Below are 23,713 nucleotides of genomic sequence, written 5' to 3' on the forward strand. Positions count from 1 at the left end.
ATTTTCAATGACTCTTATGACACACCTGCAGAGTAAACCCGAATTAAATCACTTTGTTTTAACATATATTATTACCTACATTTACATTTAGTCATTTAGCAGACGCTCTTATCCAGAGCGACTTACAGTAAGTACAGGGACATTCTCCCCGAGGCAAGTAGGGTGAAGTGCCTTGCCCAAGGACGCAACATCATTTGGCACAAACTTGGAACAGGGAATCGATATTACCTATCGTTTCCATTCCTTATTGTTCTTTAAAGATCAACAACCAATCATGGACACCAATTCCTGTGCGATGCAAAAAGGGTCCTTTGTGTCCCTGTGCTGCTGTGATTGATTATTAATGCCTGCTGTTTAGAGATCTAACAGCAGATTACTTCTCATGGATGATGACATGTCTGTCACACCAGGGTCTGAAGTTTCAGAGAGTCCCTCTACACACAGTCAAAGCAGATCACTTGGAATGTTGAGTGTGAAAAGCCAACTTACTTTCATAACTCTTATTTGAAACCAGCCTCAAGTACATGTAAAACAGCTTGTGGCTATGTCGCTACAGATGAGGCCCAGAAACAGTTGCTCTCTGTTTTGCTGTTGACAATGAATCTGAAAGGAGAGATACATTCAAATCTGACATATCTGCTAAACAGAGAGAATGAATTAGGAACTCACCCACTGTGTGCTTTCACTGCCCTATAAGTGACCAATCCGTGTTTTGTATGGTTTCTACTCTCCCTGTGATCTAGCACAATGCCTGTATGTGTCGCTAAGGCACTGAGCATGCCCAATATGAAAGCCCCCTGATGATGACATACACACACATGCACACGCACGCACGGCTGAAGACATTTATAGCATCCCACGCAAGGGAATTGTCAGCGACATCAGACAAGCTCGCCAAAGTCATACTCGATGCGTTACTATGGTGACATGAGGAAGGGCAGGGTTGTGGATGTGCTGGATTTTGGAGCGTATGATCAAAGAATCTGGAAGTTTACTGAGATGGTCCACTTTGTCACCACTACATGGGAAATAGTGTATGTACAAAAACAAGACAAAATTCACAAATTCTAATTTTGAAACTGTCAGATGATAGCAACGTTGGCTCCCTTTAATTCATAAATAGCTTGTTTGTTTCCACAAACTGTCTGAATTTCATTAGTTACAGCCTATTCGTTAAGCACGGCATGGTTTCGTGTTAGATGGCTACAAAGTTAATCATGTAAACATAAACATATTTACATGCTTAATTTATGCATTAGTGACCAAACATTACATTTTTAAAAGATAGTGAACGTGAAGAAGTGAACATAGGCCTGTAACCACAATCCTCCTATCGTTGGGAACTTGATTCTTCCTAGCCTGTATTCTTCTTCTTGTGGAATGCTTGCCAGTCCTTTGTATTTATTCCTCTCCCTCTGTGTAGTGCAATCTCAGTCTTGCAGCTGTACTTTTACACCCCCGTAGGGAAGACAGTTGCTCTGTTTCATTGTTTGATGAGGCTACATCGATATCCAATGGGAGTCAGAAAGCTATGTGAGCTGACCCTTTGGTATTTGTTTAAGAACTATAGTTGACATAGCAACATTGCCGTATTTGTGAATTCTATTTCACATGCTTTACTTCACAGAACTTTACCTCATGAAACTGCAGAACTACACTGTACACGGCAACCTCTAAATAGGATACTCCATTTGTGAATACAGGTGTTTCGCCATCTGTTTGCATGTTTTGCATTGTCCTTGTCTCACTGCATTGTATTCAGCCTTTGGTCTGCACCTGTGTGCATCACACCATCTATGGAGGAGGACACTCTTCACTGAACTGCTCCTCATAAGCTTCCTTTTTGTTCTCTGAGTTTCCTGGGAGTTTATCCTTGTCTTCTTTGAGGGTTTAGGTTGGTTTAGGTACAGTTTTATGGGCATCTGTGAAGCCCTCTTTGACATTGCTTGGAAAAAGGACTATACAAATACATTTGATTTAATGTGATTTGAACTACATTCCTATGTAACTGTACAAGAAAAGTTATGTTGTCCAGCTTATCAGTCGTTTCCCAGATTTCTCCTGTGTCAGTCACCTTTCTATTATGAAACAGATGTCGTCAAAACGGCTGTTAATGCTTTCAGCGTCTGGGGCTGTGCCTCCGATTGTTTGGTTTCACAAAAAGTCAGGCACCATTAAAATCTAATTAACCTTCAGAGTCACACGGCGCCATCAAACAAGTCATTGAAAGCATCACCTGCTTGCCCATCTTCAGACTCAAACTATGTGAGAGGACTTAATTGTGATGCAGTGTGTTTTAGCTCAAGATGTTATTAACAAATGAGTCTCATGAATTGTTGCTATATTCCATAGCTGTGTAAACATGCACTCTTGTAGTGAAGGTGATGTGTTGCACTGTATCTGGTAAAATACAGGCCGTTCCTTGGCACAAAACACTTTTATACTGTTAAAAATGTGCACTTCTAGTTCTTGATTTTCTGCGGCACTTAATATAAATGCATTATTTTGTGAGTCGCTTTGGATAAAAAAGCTAAATTAATACATGTAAATTACTTTTGTAAAAATGAAATCAATCTCATATCTCCTCTATAAAGACATACATAAGTAGGAATGGAAATAGTAAACAGCACAATCCAACATTCAATGTCAGCCGGCACATTTGTCAAATTCACAGAAATGACTGGTCGATGTGCACAGGATACGATATGATGATGATTCATCCGCGCTGTAGCTCGACTGTCATTACAGTCATCTCATCTGTCTGTTTCCAAGAGCTAATGCTGTGATTATTGGCCTCTCGTGTTCTGGCACTCCACACACACCACTACAACATGCCCTCCTGGTAGTCAATGGAGAGGTCTGTCTCAGTTAAATGAGCGTTTGAGAGATTTCCTGTGGCTTTTCGAGTACGGACGTGAAACAATGCCTGAAAATGAGACCTACTCTGTTATCAGATTCACTTTAACCCACTAAGCCTCCAGGCTATGTCAATCTCATTACAGACTACTTACTGAATTAGGATTCAAATGGAACGTTGCCACCGAAAGGCCTGTTTCCATCTCCCTCGTCATTCATCATCGGATGGAGATGCGTCCTTCTTCCTTCTTTCATTCTCTTCTTTTTTTTGAGAGGGGCTTGTGCTGACTGAACAACCTGAACCCCTAGACTAGAGGTGTAACTTCATACAGTCCTTTTCTGTTTGAGTCATGCTTGAGTCAGGGAGTGAGGCAATCTGGGGGGACTGGGGGGTGTGTGCTGTTTGTGGAGGGTGTGTGTCTGGGGGGGGGGTAAAGTATCCTCTGATGCAATATTCATGGGCACGATTTTGGTATTTGGAAATTTCAACCGCCCCTTGGCAGCACAGGGCCAAAGGATGCCTTGTAGTGCATGTGTGTCTGTGTGCATGTGTGTGTGTGTGTAGTGTAGGTGTATGCGTGCATGCGTGTGTGAGAGTGAGAGTGTGTGGAACACAACACACTCTATCCCCAGCTGTTTACATCTCCCCAGCACGTCGGCGGCTGTTTCCATGGCGACGGGAGTAAAGATAGTCGGGATGTCTCGCAGACCTGGTTCTAAGTGAGGGGCTGATTTCTGGACAGGAGTGAGAGAAAGAAGAAGCCCAGCAGAGGGTCAGGAACAGGGGGAGAGGGAAGACCTCTCATTATCGTCACGTCTGTCATTGTTGATAGCAGGAGCAGTAAGGTACATTCCAGAGGTAGATTACAACAAACTGTGGGTCTGGTCTCTGTTTCACGAACAGAAGAATAAGATGCGTTAGCTGGATCTTAGTGGTGAAGGCATTGTGGTCGTTAATGTAGTTTTCCTTAAGACGAAATCGGATGATTTCGGAATAATACCTTTGTCTTGGATTGACTGTAAATGAATAATTAGATGTCAACCTGCCGTGACATGTTGAAGAAAAAACCCAACAATCACTTAAAAGATAAATATGTTTATGTGATCTTCTCACATAGCATGTACGTTTACTCTATCCACATTGTTTCAACGTGATATATGTTGTCCTTTTTTACAATTTGACAATATGGTTTTTTAGCATGCACTTCAGAATGCCAACAGATGGCTCCACGAATACAGACTTCAAACTAGAATTGTCCTCACATTTAAAACATACAAAACATGAACCTGGATCAATAAACCTTGACAGTTGTGGAGGATATGGAGAAGCACAGCATTGGACTACCATGACTTGTACAAGTAACCAAGAAATGTACTCTACAAGAGACACAAAAATACATGTTCTGAATTCAAAGGATAAACATCTTTAGAATTACAACTTTGTCATAGAATACATAATGAGTAGTGACCTCATTGTTAGGTCAGAGCAGCAGTGTACTGTTACAAAGATAGGACTGGGGCTAAGGGAAGGAAACTTCACAGCCAATGACTGTTGAACATCCTAGTCTTTCGATTGGTAGAGTCACAAATCAATCCTCATTCAGCCAATGAGGGGATGATTCCTTTGCTTTGAATTTCTTTTTATAGACTAACGTGTCCTCATTTTCGGTTACTAAAATCACAGTGTGAATCGGTGCATTCGGATTTGGATTTTTATTGCAAATCTTATCTACTTTTTGGGGATGGTGTTCATAAGTCCAGGGTAACATATCTCAATAGAATAATCGTTATAATTTTTTCCAACGTGTTATAATTGTTTCAAGCTGGTTATACGAGGGAAGTAAATATTTCATAAGTAGGTCTTACTTTACTTGGCCTACCAATTGCTTGTTATAGGTCTATAGTTTCGTATTCTAAAATACACACATTTGTAAAACACACACCAGAGCAATGAACCCACTGAAAACTACCAAGGGAAACCAAAGCAGTGATGGCCGTATGGAACATTTATTCAACTTAGCACATTAGTCTCTCTACACTGTATATATGTAATAGTTCATATATGAATACACTCCATTTTTAGAACACAAAGTGCCTCAACTGATACGTCTTAAAACATTTATTGCGATGGGAAACACCACGGTAAATTGAGTGATTAACATGACAGTTCGTGGATCTTCTCTGCCACCTGCCTCGTTACCTGACTCACCATCAAAGGACAGGTGAGGGGAGGAGCTCCTTGGCCCAGGTGTGCTGTGCTGTGTCCTATTTACAAATACAACATGTCTATACATATACCGTAGCTAGCCTCGCTTTAGGAGTTGTCCTTTTATTGTTCAGATTTTTTTTTACTTTGAATTGTTTCCCCCTCCCCCCTCATGTCAAGAAGTAGTCAGTGTTCGCAGTGGAATCAGAATAGTCGCAGAGTTTTTCCAGTACTGTAATCCTATGATTCCAAGAACTTTCTTTGTTTTAAGTCTCGGACAGTTCCTCTCAGAGTGATCGTGGACCTGAGGCTGTCAATCAGGCCTCCATCTCCTGGCTGAGTGTTCCATTGGGCCGTGTCCACGGTAACGCTTCATTGTCTGAATGGGGGATCCACACCCATAGCGAGTCATAATCCACTGCCGATGATAGCTCTATCCCACCGTCATTCACATATGAAAAGTCTGAACAAAATATAAACAGGTCACATCTCTAAATATCAGAAATGCATCTGCCTCTATAGAATACAGCTGAGTACGCTAACATGCAGACTGACGTTAATTCAAATCTATGTATTTACATTTGCCCCCTTCTCACTTACAGTTAACATAATGTAAACATGGATTGAACTGTACACAGATCTATCACATTCTATGAATGTATAGACTTAATTGTAAACTCTCAAATGCTTAGTATTGCCATAATTGGGGAGCAAGGGGTGATTCAATAATTTATTCCCATACATACAGTCTGGAGAGACTGTTAGCTGAGGCTTGTGTTTAATTTGGAGACAGTTTGTGTTAAAGCGTAAGATGCACATGATGATGAGCCAGTTGCTTAGCAACCTTACTGCTACTGGTATAGACATAAGATTGGGTCTTCAGCCTCGCCTCAGCCTCGCACCTGTTGTTACATTGGCAACAATTTATTTATGGCGTAAAATGTCAATAATGAATCAATCAATTAATAAACAATAATGAATCATATGTTATGAATTTCTTTTTGTGTGTGTGTGTAAAGAGGATACCGGTCGAGTGTGAGGAAGATTTAGTGACATGGGCAATGCATCAAGGACATTCCTGCTGTCTGTCAGAGAACAGAGGTCTAACACAAAGTATGGTTCTTGGTTAGGGCTTTGTAAAGAGGGAGAGATAGATAGAGAGAGAGAAGTATGGAGACAGAGAAAGGGAGAGAAGGAGAGCAAACAAAAGATAGAGAAGGAGAGGTAGAGAGAGTGAACAAAAGAGAGAAAACAAGAGAAAGAGAGGTAGAGAGAGAGCGAGAAAGAGAACATATTCACGTCAAAGGTCATGAGATCCTCAGGAAATCCAAATGTTTATGGTTTCAATTATTGAATTACCCCTCTTGCTGAACACCAGAAGCACAGATCTAGCACACTGTAGATCTACATTGTGGTCTGAACCTTCATGCCACTAGGACAACAATTTTACCTTAGCGGAGATGCCTTTATCCCTCCGTCATTAAGACAGAACGCTGTTCTCTGCTTGAGTGAAACCAGTAAAGACAACCTCTTTGCAGTTATCTGTGAGTAAACAATCGGACACACTTCAGCTTGGCAACAAGGCAAAAGTCGACCAAACACAGTTGAAATTAACAGAAGACGAGCGTAACCCACATGCAAAGTGAATAACAAAAATAACAATAATGTTTGTTTTCTTGTGTGTTCAGTTCCGCCAGTGGAGACAAAGCCAAAAGCACGATGCAGACACACAGCAGGTCAGATCCGAGGCACATTCCCAGACCCTCAGTTTTGATCTTCGCTTCTTTCCGGTTTTCTGTCTGTCTCTCCCACCACATTGCTTGCAGACGATGACAGGATGGTCCATGCAAGCATGACTAGGCCTAGTGGAAGGTGAGAGTGACAGGGGGGTGGGCGAGGGGGCGTGCGTGCGTGAGTGAATCAACACAAAGTCCTATACACACATCTCCCATAACTCCCAACCCAAAGAAAATGACAACAAGCAGACACAATAACAGTCATGTGAGATTAAAATGAAGCAACATAATTTTTTCTTTTTTGGAAGCACTTTTTTTCTTCAAAATATAGAAACATAGCAACATATAATTTCCCTGATCCTATAAGTCTCCATCATGAAATGTTGTGACAGCTACTTTTCAGGCAACCGCTAAAAAGTCCCTTATTGCCATTAATATACAATAATATTGAACTCATCGTAATTTCAAAGTGACGTAGGGCAAGCTAAACTAAGGTAGTCAACATCTACAGCATCAATAGTCCATTAGGGGATGGGGATAACATGAGCCATTAACACCAGCCCTGATAGTGTCTGATCAAAGGCGACAGCATTTACAAAGTCTACATGACTGAGCGATGTTGTTACTTATCAATGGCTTGTTGTGGGTGTATGTGGGTGTGGGGGGGTTGGGGGTGGAGGTGGAGGCCGCCGGGGCCTCACAGGATGGAGGGGATGGGGGATCGGGAGCGTCTGAGCGGGCAGGGCGAGCCGTAGGGCGAGGTGACGGGAGACAGCCTCAGAGCGTTAGCGGCCATGCCTGCTATGTTGCTTAAGCTTCGGGATTTCTCATAGCCTTCGGACGGCGAGCGAGCGAGCACCGGGGGGGAGGCAGGAACGGGGACATGAACACACACAGGCAGGCACACGGTCAACGTTCCCAGTCCAAGCCAACCAAGTGAACCGAGACAAGACAGGAGACAGGAGACAGAGCAACAGCAACATAATGTATGGTGAGTACTTGCACAAACACCCCAGGTGATAGATAGAGGGTGAGGCCATTTCACTGAATACGTTGGCAGGTCATAAAACTATTATCTTAAATCCTTATGGAGAGGAAGTAAAGCCAACATGCCTATTTCATACAATGACATCATTACTGTGTGGTTAATTCAACCATGTATTAAGAATAATCCTTGACAAATATGCAATATTCCAATTGCAAATTAGTGGCATTATATACAGTCATGCTAATTTGCTCACATTTGGTATAACAGTCACTGAAAAAACAGCAAAAACAGAGTTATGTAAAAATGGTACATGCCATGTTGAGCTATGCCCTGGACACCACACATCATGCAGTATACAGAATGATAAGTATTTTCCAACAGAAAATCATAGAAATGGTAATGACCGTGATAATGAGTCTTTAGCAGAGAGAGCCAGTGAAATACATTGAAGTCTATTATAATAATCTCATAGCTCCACATTGTTACTGTACCAAACGCAACAAGACCGCCGAGGAAACTTTGACAAGTATCCGCTATCGTCAAACCTCCGAACCAGCCAGCGTTAACACAACGCACCAATTAGTAGCGTAAACACACACGGCGAGAAGAGGACCAGCCACCTTCATAGAAATCCGATCATCCTTCGCGAACAGAGCTCCATTCACTGCACAGAAAGAGAACTCTAAATAGAGCCGCTTCACAACCAGCCCAGAGGGGGTGGAACAAAGGCTGGGCCTGAATCCGTGCCGACAGGCAGCACGGCTCGAGAAAGGGCCGCATGTTTAATGCATGAACCCTGGCACGGTGCTGTTCACCACCACCCACTGGGCCAGCATAGACTCACGGCCCAGCTGGACGCCCGCCTCCTCACCCTAACAACGGGACTTCAGTAGCGTGGTACTGGGCAGTGCCGGGTGACTACATTCCCCACAATGCACTGCTCTGCGGCGGGGGAAGCCAAAGCCAGTCCCAGGTGGGCTGTCCCCGGGCCCAGCGCTGTGCTGGTACCATGGCAGGGTGCTGCTGGGGGTGCCTGGGGCAGAGTGAGCTGATCCTCTGATTGAGGAGCTGGCAGATTAGTGGTGGTAGTGGTTGTGGTGCTCTTCACCAAGCACCCGAGAGTGGTGCTTGGTGACACATGTGGTCATCTTAAAGACGCCTACCTCGTCCTTCACAGGATTGGAATTCTTATTCAAGTTCTGAGAGTGTGGAACGTAAGTGGATATATTGAACTTGTAATTACTGGTAGACTTGTGTTACTCTGCTACTTCTCCAGTACAGTAGCAAAGAGTGTTTCAGGCCCTACAGCTATTCCGTGAAAAGCAGAAGATTGAGATAGCCTTCTGGAGAGGCAGTTAACTTCTGATGGCAGGCAATTAGCTGAGGTTTAACCGAGTACCATATTACACTGCAGATTAACACAACATTAACACGCTTCAAGATGGAGGAGATAAAATTGAGGAATTAGGACAGCAAAGAAGCTTTAGGCCTAAACGTTCATTAAATGATGTAAAAGCACATTTTTTATCATAAAAATATCATAGCAGGACAATTATTTGCTGCACATGCAGCACAGGAAATAATCAGACGTTCAGTAACAACTCATCCACATTTATGTATTCCTCAGTCTATCGCTTTGTGAGTCTGATTTCATGTTTAGTCTTCATTTGATTATTTGGTCTACATTCCAGTACAATAAATGAAAATTAGCATTCCCTTTGGGATTTTTGAATCTTCAAGATATACACATCTAGTCTGTTCTGACACTGTATATAGATACCAAAATGAGTTACCTCATGTCTCTATGACACCCCCCCACCCCATCTTGAAATTACACACACACTAACTGAATAATTTATATTTGAAACATCTTATTCCAGTTATATCTAGATTACACAGCTTTGTGTCTGGGAAGAAAGGAATATGCAATGAGTGTTCAATTGAGGTTGTGAGTGCTGTTAGTAATAAGATGCAGGAATCCGATGGGTATAAAAATAACAACATACTATGGTACATTTCATGATAACATCATGGTAACACTTTACAATAGTGCAATTGCAACAAAACGTCATATGGAGATCTTATGAAAGAAGTGGGATGGTTTCCTGCTAAAACACATGTGTCAGTAGGACATATTATGGGATGGCACCTCAGTACCTGTCTTGCGTATCCCCCCATCGGCAGGGCAGGTGTAGTCACTGGCGGCCAGCAGGAAACAGGTCCCCTCGCTCCTCTGGTCCTGCTCCCGGGTGCTGGACCGACGCATGGGGACACGCTCCTCTGGGGTCATGGTGAGGTCACTTCCTCCACTGCAGTCTGCTGAGAGCACTGGATGGTGTTGGTGAGGGAGGGAGAGCGACAGAGAGAAAGACAGAGAGAGAAAGAGAGAGATAGAGGCAGAGAGAAAGAGAAAAAGAAAGAGAAAGAGAGAAGGAGAAAAAAATAGGGAAAGGTGTGGATGGGGGTGAGACAGTGAGGGGTCATGGGATCAGGAGTAACATCAAACAGCCTCCCACATCAAGAGCACGTGCCAAATGCCATGAGGACCGCCACACGGAGGGAGCGAGAGGTCAACGTTCATATAGAGAGGACACAGTTGATGGAATGAGTCGAGCCACGCTTTGTATCATGTTGCAATGAAAGCAGTCGCCCGGGAGAAACGAGAGAGAGGCGAGAGGTGTCGGAGTCACACCTTATGCTAAGAGAACACATTTATCTGGAAGAAATGTATGAGAAGACAAATCGGAATTGAGATAAATCTCCAATGTACGCTACAGTACTGTACAATGGTGGCTCATTTAAAAGAAATCTCTATGGATGATTTACAGATTGAATCTTAAATGCCTTATAAAACCATGGCCCGCACTAATGAAATACAAATATTATGTCTAGCAAAATAATTTATTGCAAACAAAAACCTAGAGCATACGCATACCCTGAGGAATTTCTTCATTCAAAGAAATGAAGAAAGAAAGCTGGAACACAGAGGTCGACACTAATTTCCATCAATATCAGACGTGTCAGAGTACGTTACTGACACAACCCTGCAGTGGAGAAACAGCCACCTACTCATCCAAACACAAAAGAACAATCCCTCCTCCGAGGCCAGACTGTCTATCCCGGACTAAAATCTTACACTAAAACAAGATATGCTGTATCTATGTGTAAATATACAGTATATATATATATATATATATATATATACAGTATTTCACCCCCATCACCCTCATCCCCCAGCTCACAATTCCTTTCGCATGCCTCCCTTATCGCTGTGGCAATTTGACAAAAGCTGTGAGTCGAAAGTGTTCAATCTTTCACGGACGCAGAGGAGAGCTGCAGAGGAGGTGGAGACCGTTCAGAAGGGAAAACCCTTCCTGTTCCCCCGAGGAGAGTCAGGCAAATGGCCTCGATTTTCCACCTGAAATGAGATTTTCTTCTAGATTCCCCCTCTCTGTGTCTTCTCCTCTATACATAAACAACCCATTCCCCACCGGCCTGGGAAGCTCCACATGAATATTTCTCTGCCCTAGCCCTAGTCCACCGCAGCCTGATCCACCCCGGTCTCACCCACTCTCCCACCTTCCCCCGCCCTCCCCCACCTTCCCCCGCCCGCTCTCCCCCGCCTTCCCCCGCCCTCCCCCCGCTCTCCGCCACCTTCCCCCGCCCTCCCCCACCATCCCCCGCCTTCCCCCGCCCTCCCCACCTTCCCCCGCCCTCCCCCGCCCTCCCCCACCTTCCCCCGCATTCCCCCGCCCGCTTTCCCCCGCCCGCTCTCCCCCGCCCGCTCTCCCCCACCTTCCCCCGCCCTCCCCCTCCTTCCCCCGCCCTCACCTGAACGATGGCGCTCCAGGACCCTGCTCCCCTTCACGTGGCAGAGGTCGCCCTGCGTGCTGTTGCAGGTGGTGTTCAGGCAGGGGGGGTTCAGGCAGGGGGGGTTCAGGCAGGGGGGGTTCAGGCAGGGGGGGTTCAGGCAGGGGGGGTTCAGGCAGGGGGGGTTCAGGTCGGCCTTGCAGTAGATGGGGGAGCCCCCCTGCACAGCCTGGGGGATGTGCTTCTTCCTCTTCTTGGGGAGCTTCTGCTTGGCCATGGCCAGGGAGTAGTACATCCCAAAGTTATTAACAATGACGGGCACGGGCATGGCTATCGTCAGCACCCCCGCCAGGGCACACAGGGCGCCCACCAGCATGCCCGACCAAGTCTGCGGGTACATGTCTCCGTAGCCCAGCGTCGTCATGGTGACCACCGCCCACCAGAACCCGATGGGGATGTTCTTGAACATGGTGTGGTCGCTGGCGGTGGGGTCGTTGGGGTTGGCGCCGATGCGCTCGGCGTAGTAGATCATGGTGGCGAAGATGAGCACGCCCAGGGCGAGGAAGATGATGAGGAGGAGGAACTCGTTGGTGCTGGCCCGCAGCGTGTGGCCCAGCACGCGGAGACCCACAAAGTGGCGGGTCAGCTTGAAGATGCGCAGGATCCGGACGAACCGGACCACCCTCAGGAAGCCCAGCACGTCTTTAGCAGCCTTGGACGACAGGCCGCTCAGCCCCACCTCAAGGTAGAACGGCAAGATGGCCACAAAGTCGATGATGTTCAGCACGCTCTTGATGAACTCCAGCTTGTCCGGGCTGAAGATGACCCGGACCAGGAACTCGATGGTGAACCAGAGGACGCACACTCCCTCCACGTAGGTGAGCGCGGGGTCCGTCTCGATCTCGAACTGCGGGCCCGGGTCTGGAAGGCTTTCGTTGCGCACGGGGTCCGTCTTGTTGACGATGGTGTTGAACGCCTCGTGGGTCTCCAGGCAGAAGGTGGTGATGGAGACCAGGATGAAGAACAAGGAGGCAAAGGCTACGAACTGGAAGACAGGAGAGAGAGAGAGAGAGAGAGAGAGAGAGAGAGAGAGAGAGAGAGAGAGAGAGAGAGAGAGAGAGAGAGAGAGAGAGAGAGAGAGAGAGAGAGAGAGAGGGAGAGAGAGAGAGAGAGCGATAGAGAGAGGAGAGAAAAGATTATTGCCATTAGATACAATGACTGCAGATTGAGGTACAACCTATTAGCAAGCACATTCAATAAACATTGAATGCTATGTCTAGTACTGTATAAAAATACAGAATCAAAAAAATTAATAACAAAGAAGATAGAAAAGTTGAAGGTTGCAAAACGTCCCAGATTACGTGTTTGGGCCATGAAACTATGTATCGTAAGACAAAACAAAACCATGCTTTCCAACTTTGACCTCTCAGTAGCAAACAATGCTGCTGGAGCATCATCGACTACTACAGACACATGTTCACCCTGCTGCTGCTGACGAGCGGGAAGCAGAGGTCACCTCTGGAGGGTTTCCTGCCACCCCGCCCTCCTCTCCAACTCTCCCTATATGATTGTCTCTCTCTATATTCCTCTCCTCCCTTTTCTTCCTGGCTGGCCCAGGACTTTAGGCATATGGCCGGCCACAGGAAGCACTTCTCCCTCTGGCCTGGGACAGACACATGCTGGGGAAGAGCGGCCAGGGACGGAGGCACGCTGGGACCGACTGGCCAAGGTTCTGTGGCCTGTCAGCAGCAAGTGGCACCCCTCTCTCCTCTCCCCTCCCCTCCTCTCCTCCCCCCTCCTCTCCTCCCCCCTCCTCTCCTCCTCTCCTCCTCTCCTCCTCTCCTCTCCTTTCTCTCTCTCGCGTCCCCGAGCTACAGTGTCTCCAGAACACGGTTCTCCAGAAGGCCCCAAGGAAAAGTCAGGCAGAGACAGATAAACAGCCCTCATGGGTCCTATTTGTTAGCCCTCAAGCCTCGTTTACTGGTGGGGGTTGATGGGAAGGAGGAGAGGCTTCTGGGATGGATCTGGGATTACTGTAACTGGGATTGATCATGTTAGTCGACTGACAGTTATTAGAGACTAAATACCTAAAGACATAAACTGCGGTGACCTTACACACAAACCGTCACTGACATTTAACACCCTAATATCAAGGTGACACACAATTCATTTTTGGACATATGGAGATTGAGCATGCTGCCACAATCATGCCGAAAGCACAAAAGGATTTGAGGGGGAAAAAAAGTGTGATCCACATTGTGTCAACCGTCTTCTGAGCAAGAAAGAATACCATAACTTTGGTAACTTTGGACAATCAGCAGTATAGGTGTGTGTGTCTGTTTTTTGTATTTGCCGAAGGTGCACGATTTACCACTTTCCCTCTCTACACCCTCCATCAATTTCTCTTGCTCCGTTTTACTTCAATACTTAACCTTTCTTTAAGCAGGCATGGTGCAATTAAGACCACAGCAAAGGGTGTGACGTGACAGGCTCTCTTCCCAGAACCACATCACTCTGTCTTCTGGTTGGATTGCATGACTCACACTGTCTTGCTAAGGGTATTGCTGGCACTATGTGGGTCACTCTCGTTCCTTTGGAAGTGGCACTGTGCTTTCAGAATCTCAGCATGCTCCGTGATCCATGTATTATACATGGGTTCCTACACTGTTTTATACATATTACTTTAACAGTACAGTCTTTGCTTTTTATTCATAATTATTTTTGTACCAAAAGGTTTCCGTCAAACTACTCATCCATGATTTCTTTTCATTTGACTGAATCAGTGAACTGGCAACTCAATCATGAATAAGTATTAAACCCCACACATATTCAAGACAACAGCTGTGTATGACGGTGGTGAATCAATTCTAAATGTTAAAGTGATACGCAGGACAACAGCTCAGCTGTTACCGGAAGTTTGATGATCAAATCACCAAATCATCATCTGTTCACAGGAGTTCGTTTTTTATTGTTCCTTTTTTCTACTTCCTAGTTGTGAATCAACTGTTATTTCAACTCCATTCATTACAACAACAAAACAATTATTGCCAAGATAGATTGTGTTTGTTCAGTTTGCCCTTGTGCAGAGCATACCCAGCAAACAAAAACAGACAGTGTAGTAATGAACATTAAACGTGGCCACATGTGACAACACATTCTAAATGCTGTATCTTCAGAGAAGAACAACTGCTGCTTAATGCTGGGGTATAATGTTGTGTCACATACACGTGTGACAGGATGACAGGATGTGCGTCATCTCCACTCTCTCATTAGTCCCCACTATGGCCTGTAACGACCAAATGATGTCACTGGACAGAGACAGGATGACATGCCCTCGCACGCGTGCACACGCACACACAGACACACACAGGAAGAGGCTAAGAGAGAGGAAGACAAGAAGAGAAGAACAGATGAAAAGAAGAGAAGAAGAGAAAATGTGTGCATGTTTTCCCTGCTCCCTCCCTGCTTTCCTGTCTTTATAACAAGGCCGTAGCCATGGAGTCAACAAATTCATTTTTAAAATTATAATTTCGGACAGCGTGTGTGGTTGCCTGTCGTAGCGTAGCACATTTATATTTTTATATCAATATATTGGGGGGGACATTTTGAGGAGGCCCACATCCCTCAAGGGGCAAATACTCGGCACGGGTACAGTTTAACCTTCTATCACCAGGGCCGGTGAAACAAGGCTCCTTCTCTCTTCCTCTCCCTCTACGGGGAGCTGCTCCAATCAGCTGGCCTATCAGCCAACACAAACAGCCGACGGGAAGCAATTCGCAGACAAGACCCGATGCCCGGGTCTTTCTTTAGAAGACAAATCGCATCACTTTGTCAGGGCGCCGCACCCTGGAGCTGTGTGTGGACGCGCGGAGACATGAGGACGGCAGACAACACGGTTCAATCCTGCCGCCACCCCCCCCCCCCCCCCGACAGATTAGCCTCACCAGTCTGACTGGAAGCAGGAGAGTCAGACAGGCACACTGACACTGGAGCTGGGCCAGTGGGATACGATGAACTGTAACTGATACAATGATGGCTTCCACCAAGAAGAGGTGGGCAGAGAATGCAGGCTGGGAGGATGATGAGAGGGGTACTGAGGTGAGGAACGCTTCGAGAGAACAGAAGTAAATTGTCAAATCGTTGCCGTGTTGGGACACCCTGGTAAGACATCCACGGGAAAAAATCCCTCCCGGATCAGGCAACCACGCCTTCGCAATCCTCTTCGTAAACAGCCCGTCAGATCCGGCCAATCAGAAAGCCTGTTACTGGCGCCTCCTCTGGACCTCCACCATCTGTTTTGACGCCATGGATGTGGAGCTTCACAGCCCGGCTCCGTAAGGAGCAGCCGAACACCACATGACTGAAAACAGCCATACTGTCTTGGCTCTGTGCCCGCCCCCCGCCCCACCTCCCCTCCCACGCCCCCCTCCGCCATCACCACCCCCATAAAGCGTGTGTGACATCACCACATAGAGGGGGACCCCGAAGGTTTCGACATAAATACGTTTTTTTGGATGACCCCCCTCACCACCATCACCAACAACTCACCTCCCATCCTTCACCCCATCCCCGAAGCTTCCTTTCCCATCCTCCACTGGCTTATTTGTGATTTGCGGTTTGGGCTAGTTGGAACAGCTACGGCAGAGCAAGCCAGTCTTTTCCGCATGGATGCACCCTTATAATGCACTCTCACTTCAGGAAGACTGGAGGCAGTGGATATACCCGCGCAGGGATGCACAAACACACTCCATCAGGGCTGCAAACACACACAGACCAGCTTCAGTATCACCCCCCCCCCACACACACACACACACACACACACACACACACACACACACACACACACACACACACACACACACACAGAGGCTCCAGCTGGGAACAGGGACCCCAGGCAGACCCCCGTCTGCAGCTCCTGTCTGCTCCTGCCTGCTGCTCCTGTCTCTTCAAAGACCCCCCCCCCCCCCCCCTCTGACATCACAGTGCTGACATCACAGCGGTGTCATACTGGGGAACAAGCAGCAGGACCCTAATGACAGGGGGAAGACCATGCAGCCACAGTCATACATGTGTACACATGACAGGCAGGGATCACACATCCAGAGACATCATCTCCCTGCAAATAGCATATGTAATTGGCCCTATTTCCAGCTGGCTTGTTTCCTATCTGTTCTGAAATTAGACAACAAACCAAAAGGAGCGCACTCTACTCCGATTGGTTGATTACTTGGTTTTCACAACCAACATCACGCAAATACATAACTTGCCAAACAACCCGATTTCTCTCTCAGCCACATTTTATAGGGGACCAACCCCGGGATAAAAGACACTCATATAAAGTAAATGGCCAGTAGCACCGTGGAAATGATGATCACACAGAGATACTGAGGAGTATCTGGGAGAAACGAGGCGACAGGACAAGTAATAGATTGTCCCATGTTACAATGAAGTCCCCAAACAAAGACTCCTTTTATCACACCACAGCCTCCACTTCTCCCCTCATCCACTGCCGCCATGGTAACGGCGCCTTTCTTTTTTTTTGACAGCTCGAGATGGTGAAACGTTGATGTGGAGAGAGAGAAAGAGAGAGGGAGAGAGGGATGGAGGGAAAGAGAGAGAGAAAGAGAGAGAGAGAGAGAGAGAGAGGGATGGAGAGAGGGAGGGAGGGAGGGAGGGAGGGAGGGAGGGAGGGAGGGAGGGAAGGAAGGAAGGAAGGAAGGAAGGAAGGAAGGAAGGAAGGAAGGAAGGAAGGAAGGAGGGAGGGAGGGAGGGAGGGAGGGAGGGAGGGAGGAATAGCAGGAGGTGGAGAAGACGAAAGTCTTCTTTTGTTATTTGGCAGAGAAAGGAAAAGGGATTTCCCCCGTTCTGTCTCTATCTCTATCTCTTTCTCTCTCTGTCTCTCTGTCTCTGTCTATTTCTGTCTCTTTTTTTCTCTTCTCCAACACAAATGAAAGAGGGATTTCTTGTGTTGAAATATGACAAAACAAGAAGCAATAATGACTGGGTGGTCACTTTACTGGATTGCTGATTGGCCCTTTATTTGACAAAAATTGCAGGCTTAGGTTAAAATGGACCAGATGCACATTTGATTGATGAAAATTGAGAAGGTTGTATTCAGATAATCACTGAGGAATAAATGCGAGATAACAGATCTTTCTATGAGAGAGGAAGGTTTGTTCATCCTCTGTCATTCAATTTCCCTCTGTCTTTTCCCCTCTCTTCTTCCACGGTTTTCCCCGTGCCCTCTCTCCATCTCTCTCTCCATGCACTCTCTCATGCTCATTATACATCTTGCCATGACATGACAGCCCTTCTTGCTTGGGGAACCCTTTCAAACCCACAGCTTTTGGCAACCCACCAGATGACGGGCTAAAAATAGCATATCCCAAAATTTCAGGCGTTCTCATTTGAATAATTCATTGTCACCTTAGCTAGTGAAGTAGATGAGGAGGGGGGCAGGCACAGACAGTTTAATCCACGTTAGACACAGCGCTGCCGGTCTACACGGCATCTGAAGGTCTACCAGAAGGAGAGGTAAAAGACAGTCATGTCCCTCCGCCCGTAGCCTACTGTGCCATATCTGCTGTGGGGCAATTAAAGATGAAAGGAGGCAGCCCATTAGCTGGTTCGTAACTGTCAGTCATCAAAGAGGTACGAGGGGTGGAACGTTTTACAAATACACAATACAGGTCAGAGACACACACAATGCCCATGTACAATGACCATGTACCACACGACAACAGTTATAAATAGACAAGGAGCTCAGCATCCTCATAGGACAATGGCTGATGCTGAAGGCTCAGATGTATATATACAAAGGATGTCTGTATAGATAAACATACTGTATGCAACACAGTAGATGTCAGTGGATAACCAGTGTCTTTGCAATGGATGTGCCAGGAGGGGCCTGTCAAATAGCATCTCATCACGTTGTTTAACAGCTTGGCAGACATAATAGTACACACTCAACCCGGACTTCACATAAACACAGAGTAGTGTGAATAGGTCATGTACCGATCGTTCCGTTCGCTGACGTTGTCTGAAGGGGATTTGTAGCATAGCTGAAAGATCCTTTCAGGCCAAATAAGTAGAGCCGCTTTCTGTGTGGCAAATGTGTTTTGTGTGTCTGCTCAGAGCAGAGCCCAGACCTCACATCAATGGGGCCTCTAATGGAACTTCATTTGACTGAGGAGATGTAGGGAGGCAGAAGTGGCAGACATGTTAATAGATAGCAGAGGTGAAGATCAGTCACAGACATTCAACAACTCCACTTTATAATGTCTGCAACCACATCCTGGTCCAAGTTCTATGATCCCTGATTTGACAACAAACAAAAAGCAGTAATCTCTCTCGATCAAGATCAAATGTGATATGATACAATTGTATAAGTAGAGACAGAATTACTAAACGTTTGATCCTTCCTACGTAACTCCCACCCTTCCGTTTTCTTCTTCCTCTCTTTCCTTATTCTTTAATAAATACCAAGTCAGCCCTTCATGGGTTCCTGAATACATGAATATATCATTGTCATTTTAAAACTAACAAACACACTATCAAGGTACAGGGATATATTAATGAAAAAAATAAGCCTAAGGCTCTGACAAACTTGTGCGTCTCCTCCCATAGAACCAAGCGCCACACTTCCTCCCCCCTCTCCCCCCTCTCCCCCCCCGCCCCACACACACACACTAAACCCTTGATCATTTATTGCTGAGAACAACCCGTCGCTCCTCGACTAAACAGGGCTGTTATTTGTCACTCATGTTCTCAGATGAGTAGTCTGCTCCATATTGGCTGTGCTTTATTTAGTAAAGCACTACCCAAGTGGGTCAGGCACAAATAGCAGGGTTGGGAGGGTCAGCTGCACAGCATTCTGGGTATTTTCTGGTACTTTCTGGTATATGGACCCCCGGTTCCCCCAGAGAAATGACACTCGGGGAGATGGAGCAGGGGCCAAGCGCCCCGTAGTCTGGTGGCATAAGTGAACTCTGTTTATGGTGCAGCCCCCACCTCACCTCAGCCCCTCCCACCACACCTCACCCCCTCCCACCCCACCTCACCCCCCACCAACCTCATCCCCCAACCCCAACACCCCTGAAAAACAGCATTCTAAAAAATCAGTGATTGATTTTCAAAAGTGATGTGTTATAAACTCCCCCCACACCCTTAATCCCCACCCACCCAAAGGAAGCACGAGGACATCTAAAAATAAGCATTTCAGGGAGTTCAGATGAGACACAGGATATGATACCCCGTGCAGAGCCTCAGATCACACTTAAAAAATGAAAAACGGAAGCACACTCCGGATGATTCCGTCAACCCTTCTCTTTCCTTTGTCGTGTCATTTCAGAAAATCATCTCTATTTATCTTCGCCATTATTGCTGGGCCGTGGCCTCTGGCTAGAGGACGACGACAGAGGTGCGTTTGTTTCTATGGCGACATCGGTTCGTGCAAAGGACGTGATGTGAGCTGACGTCAAGGAGTGTTCTCAAGACGAGGCCAGGTGTGACAATGCCTGGGCCGTCGTCCCGACGACCGGCGGGAGAACGTGTTTGACAGCTTGGCCCCCGGGGTCGACGTCCAGACGACCTTATCGCTACTGCTTACTGTTCACAACAGTCAGGCACCGTTGGACGCCGCTGTACCCATGGTAACGGCCAGGGGGATGGGTTTGGCGGATGGGCTAGCCCCTCACCTAGCACTGATCATTCCCTCCAGGCTAGTTGATATGACAACCACCAACGCCACAGAAACACACAGCACGGTGGCCACGTTGAGCCAGTACTCCATATTGTTTTGTTTTGACCGGTAATTTGATCCCTGCTGGGCCGTTGACTCACTGAAGGTCACTGTGTGAAGGCTATCCTTAGAGCCTGTATCACGCAGGGTTTGAATTACACATCTCATGGGGGGGTGTCCCGGAAATGGTGAAGTGAGCAATTTCGAATGAATTGATGGGGGTGCCGTATAATATTTATAAGCATATGGGCTGGTGTGATCAGCCAGGGGAATGCCCAAAGCCCCTGAGGCACATGGATGGTCATTTGAAGCAGGCATGAAGCGACGTGCAGTATCAGAATACCCTCAGAGACAGGAACGATGCTCGGAAAGATCCAGTGAGGGAGGCACTGAAACAATCCATGTTCACTCTTTCTCCTCACTCTGGCCCAAGGACACACATACACACACACACACACACACCAGCAAAGTCCACACAAGGCCTCTCTGCCTGCATGTATGATGCAGGCCATGGGGATACATTCATAAATTACTCCTATCCTGGACCTCCAGACTGGACTTTTACTGTAAAAGCGACGCTGCCTGTGGCACAATGTAAAATAATCTATTTCCCATTTGCCAGTCTCATAGAGGAATGCAGTACAGCTTGCCTGCTCCCACAGGAGTTTCCAGAATAGAGAAAGGATCATGCCTGGTCACTGTAATAAATACATGAGTTGGTGTCATGAGCCGTCTGTTGACAGCATTTGCACAGTACTTCTGTTTGAGGACAATATTGCCTTGCATAGAGGACATCACGGAATTTAAAAGCTACCAATTACCGGGAGATGGTAAAAACACTGACCTCTGTGTAAATAATCATTGCTCAAACAATTACTACGTATCAGTAAATCATTGATTAGTGAGTGTATTTACTCAGTACTCAATGTAAATATTGTTCCAGTCAGCTTCCATTCCCTCTCTCAGTCTGACCCACCATCCTATCAGGGTCTGTGGCTTTGTTTGATATTCAGTACTATCGGTGGATACTGTGTGCAGTGTTAGATACAGACAGACAGACAGACAGACAGACAGACAGACAGACAGACAGATAGATAGATAGATAGATAGATAGATAGACAGATAGCTGGATAGATAGATAGATACTTTATTCATCCCATTGGAGAAATTACGGAACGTACAGTAGGGTACTGTGGGTATACAGTACAGTATGGTGGGCAGGGTACTGTGGGTATACAGTACAGTATGGTGGGCAGGGTACTGTGGGTATACAGTACAGTAGGGTACTGTGGGTATACAGTACAGTATGGTGGGCAGGGTACTGTGGGTATACAGTACAGTAGGGTACTGTGGGTATACAGTACAGTATGGTGGGCAGGGTACTGTGGGTATACAGTACAGTAGGGTACTGTGGGTATACAGTACAGTAGGGTACTGTGGGTATACAGTACAGTATGGTGGGCAGGAATTTCTAATAGGGTTTCTTGAGCTTTTGCAGCCATTTGTTCCTCAGACAAGATCAAAGCGATCAGCACAACAAACGGCTGTTTGGTGCGTCGTCGCTAATCTATTTATGGTGCGCTCCCTGAATTATTAATACAAGTAGTGCTTTCAGCCTGCACAGATTGGCCCATAGGTAAGATAGCTGTCTATTTGTAGCACACATGTATAGATTCAACTTGATATTGTAAAAAATACTACAGTCCGTAATATAATATCATATAATATAGGGAAGTAATTACATTCTAATCATTGCAAATTATTGCAAATTGGTAATTATGTACATATTTAAAACAAATATATCTAAGAACATAATATAACAGTAAAGATAACAACAATTCAGCCGACATCTACAGTATTGGCAGTGTACTGTTTATATGTACACAACGCATTCCTACTATTCTGTGAACAATGACTGATATCCAGCTAGTTTTCCTCCTAATCGAGCCGGTAACCGGTAAGCAGGAAGACCCCTAATGGAGACAAGAAATGATGGATGAGTCCATCTCCTCCAGCTCAGGAGAACTGGCCCAACTATTCACCGTCACCACTCTCGTTGAATAATGGAATTAAGCTGGAACGTTTGTATCCATTTAGCCAAATAGCCAGAGAGGGGAAAAATTAATGATTCATGAAGTTATTTTCATGATTATCATGCCAGATTTTGGATAAGTGATGAGCTGTACTGGGAGGAGCACAGTATGAGTCACGTGATTCAAGCACAGGTTACACAGATGAAGGAGCCTGATGATTGTAAGGAGGTTGGATATCCCAGCGCAGGTGTACCCTAAAACGAACCCTAATGGAGAGTCTGTACTGACTTCACTTCCCAGCAGTGTCAACAAAGTTGAATACACAGCGTGCTATGAACGCTAAAGACATTTAAAAAATAGTCTAGACAGGGGGACCTGTCAGTGAATAATACCACACTCAGGAATTACTCAAGAAGTACCAATGATATACCAAATAGTACCAATCATTTAATTGTAACCAAGTTACAATGAAGTTACTCTCACATTTGGCCCACCCTTTCCCTCACCCTGCTCCTCTCTCCCCACCCAAAAACACACAACATTACCCAGTGAAGGGATCTCCTCACCCAGTTCAGGATGCCTTATCATGCAAGAGGGCCATCACCAAACAGACCCTCGGAAGAGAGTGCAGAAGAGATTTGCTAATTTTCCCATCAGCCCCCTCGAGACAGGAGCATGAGGCGCGATGAGGTGTCTGCCTGTACCTCACCTCGGTCAAACGCACATGACCTGTGTCAGCCTACGTTGATTTAAAGGTGTCTAATGTTACATAAATGACCAGGGAAACTCTTCGCTGTTGGCAGAGGAGAGTGAAGGCGTGCGGTGTTGTCCTCTAGCAGAATGTGAGAAGCTGGGGTGTGTCACAGCACAGGAGAGCTCTGTTTGGTAAGCACAGAAGTGGGTCGCTAGAGGGAGTGGACAGCACCACAGTTCTGAGGGGATAAAGGGAAAGATAGAAGTAAAAAAATACATATAAAAAAATATATATATATTGAAAGAGAGAGAGAGGGAGACATGGAAAAGACTTTAAGACAAAGGAAAAATAGTTGCATGCTTGTTTGTGCAGTACATGTATGTACATGTGATGGAATGGAGCGACAGAGCAAGACAAGGAGACAGAGAACACAAAGGCGAGAGAGCGAAAACAGAGAGATAACGCTGAGAAGATTCACATTACCCATATTGGACCTCGTACAAATCTATCCAGCTTTCTGCCCTTGCTCTCATCCTTTTCTCTGGGTATCGGCTTCCGTAACTAAACCACACTCCTCGCCCTTCCCCAAATCCCGGATGAGGTCTCCAAGACAAAGTACTGGAATCCTTCACCAGCCCCCACCCCTCCCT

The 23,713-nt window shown here is 46.1% G+C and overlaps 1 protein-coding gene across 3 annotated transcripts in view; it reads right to left on the reverse strand.

Moving 5' to 3' along the window:
• Positions 1-3,936: 3,936 nt before the first annotated feature.
• kcnc2 (potassium voltage-gated channel, Shaw-related subfamily, member 2) overlaps positions 3,937-23,713 on the reverse strand; it is a 41,636-nt gene continuing 21,859 nt past the window's right edge. For 2 of the 3 annotated variants that reach the window (XM_062483270.1, XM_062483271.1), the window contains 5 exons: positions 11,772-12,641; positions 11,618-11,696; positions 9,944-10,114; positions 6,513-6,604; positions 3,937-5,525 (listed from right to left, as the gene is read on the reverse strand). In XM_062483270.1, coding sequence (XP_062339254.1) covers positions 6,543-6,604; positions 9,944-10,114; positions 11,618-11,696; positions 11,772-12,641 — 1,182 coding nt within the window. In that variant the 3' untranslated portion in view covers positions 3,937-5,525; positions 6,513-6,542. Of the gene's footprint in view, positions 7,633-9,943; positions 10,115-11,617; positions 11,697-11,771; positions 12,642-23,713 lie in introns of all 3 variants that reach the window. The other variant, XM_062483272.1, reaches the window with a different exon arrangement.

The sequence above is a fragment of the Osmerus eperlanus genome, chromosome 17 (genome assembly GCF_963692335.1).
Source record: "Osmerus eperlanus chromosome 17, fOsmEpe2.1, whole genome shotgun sequence".
In the NCBI taxonomy this organism is placed as follows: Eukaryota; Metazoa; Chordata; class Actinopteri; order Osmeriformes; family Osmeridae; genus Osmerus; species Osmerus eperlanus.